Genomic DNA, 8,202 nt, shown 5'->3' with positions numbered 1-8,202 from the left:
TTCATTCAAAATATATACTGTATTTGTGTGTATTTATATATACATAATAAATATACACAATACACATACATGTATAATGTAAACAAACACTTTAATTTTGGATGCGATTAATCACGATTAATCGTTTGACAGCACTAATATATATATATATTATTAGACACGTTTATATTGTTTTTTTATATATGTTATATTGTTGTAAAATCTTATCACACAACTAATATGCTAAATGCTATAAGTCATGTTATAATATATGATGGTATTTTCTTGTAACGCTGCTTAATGAAGCTCTTAAGTAATAGACGAGTCTCTTCTGCAATAAGCTATTTGTTTTAATTTTTTTAATCTCATAGCCAAATCTGTATTATTTTAGAGTATTAATAATCATGATTGCAAATGAAAAATGTGTATATTTGGATGTTGGTCTAACTCATACCATGAAGTCGATGTTATTATCTTCATTCTTGAAATGCTCCATGAGTTTCTCAAACCGCTGATCTTCTGAACACACCTGCGAAGCAATAAAGACATGCGGTGAGAGAGAACATTCAAATAATGCCCAGAGAAAATGAAAATTAGATTTTGATGCCAGCAGAATCTCTTTTTGCCTCTAATAAGATTTTTTTTTGATATTTCAAAAACAACTTGATGCAGTAGTTCATTTGTTTTCATCCCCTTAGGAAATAATACTAGCTTGATCTCTCCTCCCCAGACCCAACAGATACAAATACATTCAGAAGCTCTTGTGATCCTCTAAAAAAACAAATCAATAACAATGTGTTTAGCAGGTGTTTGTCTAAACCTATTTACTTTATTTATTACATTATCCGTTGTCATGTCTCGTACAGCTTTTAAACTGAAAACAGTGCTCCTGTAATTCATTATCTGAAACGGTGTTAAGTTAAGGTTTTGGGTTTTGTATCATTTTTTTTTTTTTAAAGAACTACAATATGAACTACAGCATTTGTGTGTATGTACCTCTTTAAAATGATCAAAAGCAGAGAGAATGATCTCATGACCTCCTCGAACCAGACACACGGCAGCCAGCAGCTCCAGCACCAGAGCTTTAGTCCTGCAATATCACACAAATCAAATCCATTTAGACATGATTAGGGAGGCTATTACTGCACATTTTGGGAGAAAACTTTCTTTTTTGCATTTACACAACAGTTCAGTTCAAAGGTTTGGAACGACGGAATCAATTACAGGAATGAATTACTAAAATTATTATTGAATTATTGAATTATTTTAAAATATATTCAAATAGAAAACAGTTGTTTTTAATTGTAATAATATTTCACAATATTACTGTTTTTACTGTATTTCTGATCAAATAAATCAAGGATTCAAGATTCAAAGCGTTTATTGTCATATGCCCAGTGAGGAAAACAAGTTTCCCTGAGCCATGAAATTCTTACTTTGCTGTCCACAATGAATGCCAAGACAAAATAGCAAAACTATACACACACATACACAAACTATACACACATACATACATATAATGTAAGAAACATAATAATAAGAACTATGCTGCAGTAGTAGGAATATAGACTATGAAAATAGAAATAGACTATGTGTATCTATATATGCGAGTATAGAGTAGAAATATAGAATGTGAAAAATAGAATATAGACTATGTATATGGTACATATATGCAAATGTACAGTATTAAAATGCAGCTTTGGTGAGCATAAGAGACAAAATAATCAACATTTCCTCAACATTTACACAGATGGAGTAAAGAACCCCTCCAACCGCACACTGAGATTAAGGGGCCTGTTGTTGTAGCTGCCAGTATTTATGACTCTGAAAGAGGAGTCACAACCCACATGAATTAAAGCGGTGGATTCTGGGAAAGTGCCCCCTCTTTCAGAGATACACACACACATTTACTCCAGCTCAATGGGTTACCTGGGATTCTTATTGTTCAGACTTAGTGCAATTTCATTCACAGCATGAGGGTGAGACATGACCATGTTGAAGCCATACTGAGAGGCTTCGCTGTTTTAAAAAAAAAAAATATATATATATATATATATTATTAATGTCAACAGGTTTGTTTGTGTTAGAGGTTGGATTTAACAAAGTCCCACCAGGACAATTTTTTTGTGTAATTCTTTTTTGCTATCAAAAATTTTGGGGGAATTTTTTTTTTTTTTTTATATAATTAGGAGACCACATTTGACAAATTACCTATGAAACTAGTCAAAAAACAATGCAGATTTGTATTTTTTTTTGTCTTATCAAATTCTAACATTTAAACAAAATTTGTGTTAATTTTTTATGCATATATTTATACAAATGAAATTGTGCTTTAATAATTTTTTAAGGCAGGATTAGTATTTAGGTACAACAGAAATTCAGTATTACATACTATACAGAAATTCCAGTATTACAGTAATTACTACAGTAATTCAAAAGTTTTCAGTCAAACGTTAAATAAAACACTGCATAGTCTTTGCACTTAATACTTAACACATCCAGCATGCCCCACAATTTTTTTTAAATTCATGCATGATTGTTTATCACACTAATTTGTCAATTAAGAAAAACAAAAAGCGGCATTTTGTTGATTTTGAATTGTGTTGTGTGATCTGGAAGGACTGGAAAGTCTATGAGAAGCTCTATGAGTGTTTACCTGGTAGTTCATGATGGCTCGTAGGCACATGATGCACACATGAACGTCGTCTTTCTTACATACTAATCTGGAATTCTTCAACGTCCTCCGGCTGGGTAATGTATTAGACCTGAGAGCAAAACAACAACTGAAGTTTACTAACCAATGAAATCAATAGTTCATCCAACATATGGAAATACTGTCATCATTTATTCACCCTCATGTTGTTCCAAACCCATTTGATTCTAGTTCTTCTGTGGAACACAGGAGATAATTCACAGAATGTCTGAGCTGTTCACATTAACTTTCACATGGAAAAGGGCAGCTTGGACATTCTGCCAAATATTGTTTTCCACAGAAGAAATAAAGTTGTACAGGTTTGGAACAACATGAGGATGGTGTTTTAACTATAGCATACACTAATCGATCAAAAGTTTGGGATCTGTAAGATTTTTTAATGGTTTTGAAAGAAGTGTCTTATGTTCACCAAGGATGCATTTATTTGATCAAAAATACAGTAAAAATAGAAATCTAATTTTATTACAATTTAAAATACTTGTTTTATTTTTAATGTATTTTTTTCCTATGATGGCAAATATCAACAGCAGCATCATTGACATGCATGCCAGCCAACGGGCCCAAGCCAAAGGATTTTATGTGTGAGAACAGAGACGCACAGCAACATATGCACACAAAGAACACACACACACACACACAAGCAGTTATAAAATAGATGCACACTCTTACCGATCGACAAGGGCATACAAACACACAAGACGAAAAAAACCAAAAAAAATAGAGAAACATAGGCTCGCAAAGAGACTAGAAAATGTTTACACACACAAACTAACACAAAGGGCACACAGTTCTTTTTAAGACTGTCACAAGACGAGCTGGGCGTGATTTTCTGAAAACACACACACACACACACACACACACATAATGCAATATGTCAGCAGCAGTGCCTGGGGGAATGGTTTGTGCTCAGTGCTGAGAACTCATTCAGCAACACAAACAGGAACATGAACACACTCATATCTGCACTAAAGGTGTGTATTGTCTATGATAATACAGTAGTGTGACTGTTTTTTTTTAACAATGTGGAAGCATCAAGTAGCCTATGTCATTCACTTTGCAAAAAATAAACAAAAACACATTCGCTTTCACTGGATGATGTAGCCTGAAGCAGTTCATATAATGCAGTATATCGTATAATGATATACTTCATATATCATATGATGTACGAGATAGTTAAGCAAAAGACAATCAAGTCTGCTGTTTTTCCTGTATATCAGCATGATTGCAAATGCGATTTTATACAACAGTTCAATAAACAAGAAGCTAATATTGTGAGTTAATCTGCTTTTTGCTCTATTTCGCCAAAACAGAAATTATTCCAAACAAAGTCAACAGAGCTGTTGTGCGTCAGCAGAGGTGTTTTGTTTCTGAATGAATCAATCATTCATTGATCCATTCATGAAGAAAGTCAACTGCTTCGTTCCTGAATCAATTAGCCATTTGAACGAATCAGCTGAATGAATGACTCAATGACTCACTCGTTAATACAGTGAACTGCCACCTACTGGTGGTTTTAGTTTCATATTTAAAATACCATTTCATAAAATAATTTCATATTCCTATATTCAAAATTGTATTTATAAAACAATATTTTAATATATCTAAATATTGCTTATGCGGTGCATGCTGATTTTATTTTGATTAGTAACAGCTGTCTTATTCTAATTGAATTTATTGATTAAATTTAAGAATTTGCCAGTAAATATGATGCATAAATTTAATACGGTTAGAAAAAAAAATGCCCTTAAAAAGGTAAAACTGCCCCTGGAAATCAATTTAAGGTGTCAAATAGTGGCCTTAATGAAAAAGTTCATTGCTGTCACTACTGTGAATTGACCACCACACAAAATATGAGGAATATGAAAAGCTTCGCAAGTCGCATGTCCTTGACAGGCTTAAAGCAGCCAAGTTACCAGCATAAAAACACATTTAGTGAAATATTACTCAATTATCAAAATCCCAGAAAATATCGAGATATCATTTTTTGTCAATATCACACACCCCTAGCCTCCACTGATTACTAGGAGAATTCCACAGCTGCGTCATCGCTGTGATGTGGTTTGTCTTTCAACTCTGACATGAGTGGGAATGATTACATGTGAATGTGTTCACAAGGTGGTTGTCTGCTAAAATCTCATTTGACTTGTAACTTCCGATCTCTTTTGTCCAGAACATCACAAAGACCCAGAAGCCATTGCGGAGAGTACTGCATCGCATGTGTGTAATGTCTTCGTCATACTGTATATCCGGATGTGTGACTGTGCTCATCCAGAACACAATATTCCTGACTCGTATCTGTCAGGTGATTTCACAAGCACACACGTTTAAACACATCCTCTGTGAAGTTGCAAAAGTTGACGCTTCAAGCTACGTTTTATGTTAAGAGAACAGAAAGTAATTTTGTTTTGTATGTCAGTTTGAAAAAAATAAAATTACAAAGAAATTACACATATAAATGTAATATTTCAAATATTTGGGGTTTAGAAATGGGATGCTTACATAAAATGTGAAGTTTTGTTAAAATATTTAAAATAATTAATCTGAACAAACTTTATTTTAGCTTTTAAGGCCCTGCATTTGTTATTTGGGGCTTAAAAGACTCAGTGAATTGCATCAATTTAACTCTACTTCTAATAACTATCAAACAAGATCACTGAATGTCTGAATTCAATTGAGCTCAATAATGCCACTATACTGTCTTCTGTAGAGCTGCTTTATAATTAAAATTGAAGCCATTTATTTCCTATGTGTATTTTGGTATCTGAATTTGTCATATTTTTTGGCTAAAACCTTAACTTCGGTAACACTTTCTATGAAGCCTGCATTATACTGCATGCATAATGCCTTAAAAAGTTTAATCGCATGAATAATCATAACAAACATTATAATACTTACATATTTATGGTAATAATTTATGATGAAGCATGATGATTTATGACACATGATGAACAACATGTTACAGCATATTTACCTAAATTATAATGTATCGTATGTCTCATATCTTGAGCATTGTTTAAGATCTACACAATATCCTACTATATCTTATAAGATGTCTTATAGTAAACATACAGTACAAAAAGCTTTATAATGTGGTCATTACATTTATAAGTGGCCTTTGTCTGTTTTATTGTATTATCAACAAAACCATATTGCATTGTTTGAGATGTAAACGGGTTACTAGTGAGCTTAAACTAGTTAACTCTGAAATTCACATTAGTTTCACTGGTAACACTCAACACTCAACTAACAACTCATAAGACGCAGGAAGATTCTGAGCAGACCTTGAATAAACAATGGCAAGATTCGAGACTTATAATAACTTAATATATAATAATCCATTATAACGCACGTGGATATAACATGGTGTTCATCATCTTATAATTGTCATAAAGTTATATTAGAAACAGTAGATATCAATAGTCAACTCAATAGCTCATTAGTCAAGCACTATACTATTTTATTTCATGTCTACAGAATTCTATAAGAATCTACAAAAAATTTTAGCTAAACTTAAACAGTAAACACAGCAGACATACCCTTGTTTCTCTGAGCATTTTGGGCATTGTGGATGAGTCTGTGTTCTTCAGGAGGGCGTTTTGGGAAATCTGAGAATTATTCTTTTAAAATTTAACACAGCACACAATTTAAGCCTACAAATGACTAAGAGCCGAGGGAAAGCACGGGAACAAAACTACTGCATGTGGGCAGAATCTATGCAATCACACCACTGGATGTACAGTTTACAGAGCTGAGAAATTCATAAATCCATTGCACAGCAGAATGATCTGAATAAACAACTGAAAATAACAAGTAAATGAGTGATTGTGCCTGACAAAAGACATGAGGGCAAGTTACATCTGAGGCTGCAGGTACACAGCTAGCTCTAAATCTAAATCTAAATCTAACCTCCGTAATTCAGCACATTAGAGAGACATGGAGGGGAGAGGAGAGGACACTATCTAAAGGACAAAAAGAACATGCCTTGTGCTGCAGATGGGAACACACAACAGGAAACTGCAATCACACCACTGGATGTACAGTTTACAGAGCTGAGAAATTCATAAATCCATTGCACAGCAGAATGATCTGAATAAACAACTGAAAATAACAAGTAAATGAGTGATTGTGCCTGACAAAAGACATGAGGGCAAGTTACATCTGAGGCTGCAGGTACACAGCTAGCTCTAAATCTAAATCTAAATCTAACCTCCGTAATTCAGCACATTAGAGAGACATGGAGGGGAGAGGAGAGGACACTCTATCTAAAGGACAAAAAGAACATGCCTTGTGCTGCAGATGGGAACACACAACAGGAAACTGCAGACAGAGTGACAACTGCATTAATTACACAGATACATTTAACAGAACCTGAAATCTAGCACAACGATCAAACCAAAGTGTGTTTTATTCATTTGAAGGTACACGGAATTAATAAAGCTGTACACCTAAAGAAATTAATAGCACGTATGAATATAATGTTTTATTTTTCATAAAGGCCCATTCAGACCAAGAAAGATTACTATAACTACAGTTATATCTTCTGCCACTTTTTAAAGTTAGATGGATTCATTGGCTGTCTCTGTTTTCAAAAACATAGACCAAAAGAAAAAAAGCTGAAAAGGATTCCAACAATATTGTTTCTCTACATTGTTATTGTTATCAGGGTTAAAGTTAAATAAAACTAAAACTTAAACCACTGAAAAAAGGTTGCTTGAAATCAAATCAATCTTAACTTATATAGTCTATAAACATTTTTTCAAAATATATTTTATTTTAGTTAGTTGCCAAGGAAGCGTTTCTCATTTCCAATTAGTTTAACTTGACGTAATAAAATAATTAAAATTGAAACTGAAAAAAAAAAAATATATATATAAAAACTATATAGACTTTCTAAAGTGCCACTATTATGCCATTTGTAAGGTTCCTAATATTGTTTTGGGAGCCTCCTGCAATAAGTTTACATGCATGCAAAGTCAAAAAAAAAAAAAACGCTTTCGTTTTCTCAAATAATACATTTAATATCACCTCATTTTCCAGCGATTCTCAAACTATTCATTCAAAGCAGTTCTAAGATTAAGTCACTTTAAACCCCTACTCCTAAACCTACTCTGCTCTGATTGGTCAGATGGCCCAGTCTGTTGTGATTGGGCTAAACTCCCCGAGATTAGAGAAGCAGTCATCAGGAACACAAACAAGTCTGGGGTTGTACTGCTGTGGTACAATAGAAAAAATAAAAAAAAATTAACCACTGATTCTTTGCAGCCTCTTCATTCCGAAGTGAAAATAAAACAAATTTACTTTCACAGCGTCTTCTCGACATGATGTTAAAGAGGTCATATGATGCGATTTCAAGTTTTCCTTTCTCTTTGGAGTGTTACAAGCTGTTCATGAATAGATAAGATCCCTAAAGTTGCAAAGACTAAAGTCTCAAACCCAAAGAGATATTCTTAATAAAAGTTAAGACTCGTCCATGCCCTCCTAAAACGGTTCCTTCTAACACGCCCCCACAT

At 33.4% G+C, this 8,202-nt stretch overlaps 1 protein-coding gene across 1 annotated transcript in view; it reads right to left on the bottom strand.

The window, feature by feature from the left end:
* Positions 1 to 8,202, bottom strand: part of LOC107745270 (formin-like protein 2) — a 108,046-nt gene that overhangs the window by 23,682 nt on the left and 76,162 nt on the right. Inside the window, exons 7-10 of the mRNA XM_016559119.1 lie at positions 2,636 to 2,744; positions 1,909 to 1,985; positions 976 to 1,069; positions 434 to 508 (exon numbers count right to left, since the gene is read on the bottom strand). Coding sequence (XP_016414605.1) covers positions 434 to 508; positions 976 to 1,069; positions 1,909 to 1,985; positions 2,636 to 2,744 — 355 coding nt within the window. The remainder of the gene's footprint in view (positions 1 to 433; positions 509 to 975; positions 1,070 to 1,908; positions 1,986 to 2,635; positions 2,745 to 8,202) is intronic.

This window comes from Sinocyclocheilus rhinocerous, unplaced genomic scaffold, assembly GCF_001515625.1.
Source record: "Sinocyclocheilus rhinocerous isolate Xijiao unplaced genomic scaffold, SAMN03320098_v1.1 scaffold887, whole genome shotgun sequence".
NCBI lineage: Eukaryota > Metazoa > Chordata > Actinopteri > Cypriniformes > Cyprinidae > Sinocyclocheilus > Sinocyclocheilus rhinocerous.
This window is presented reverse-complemented; position numbering and strand designations above follow the sequence as displayed.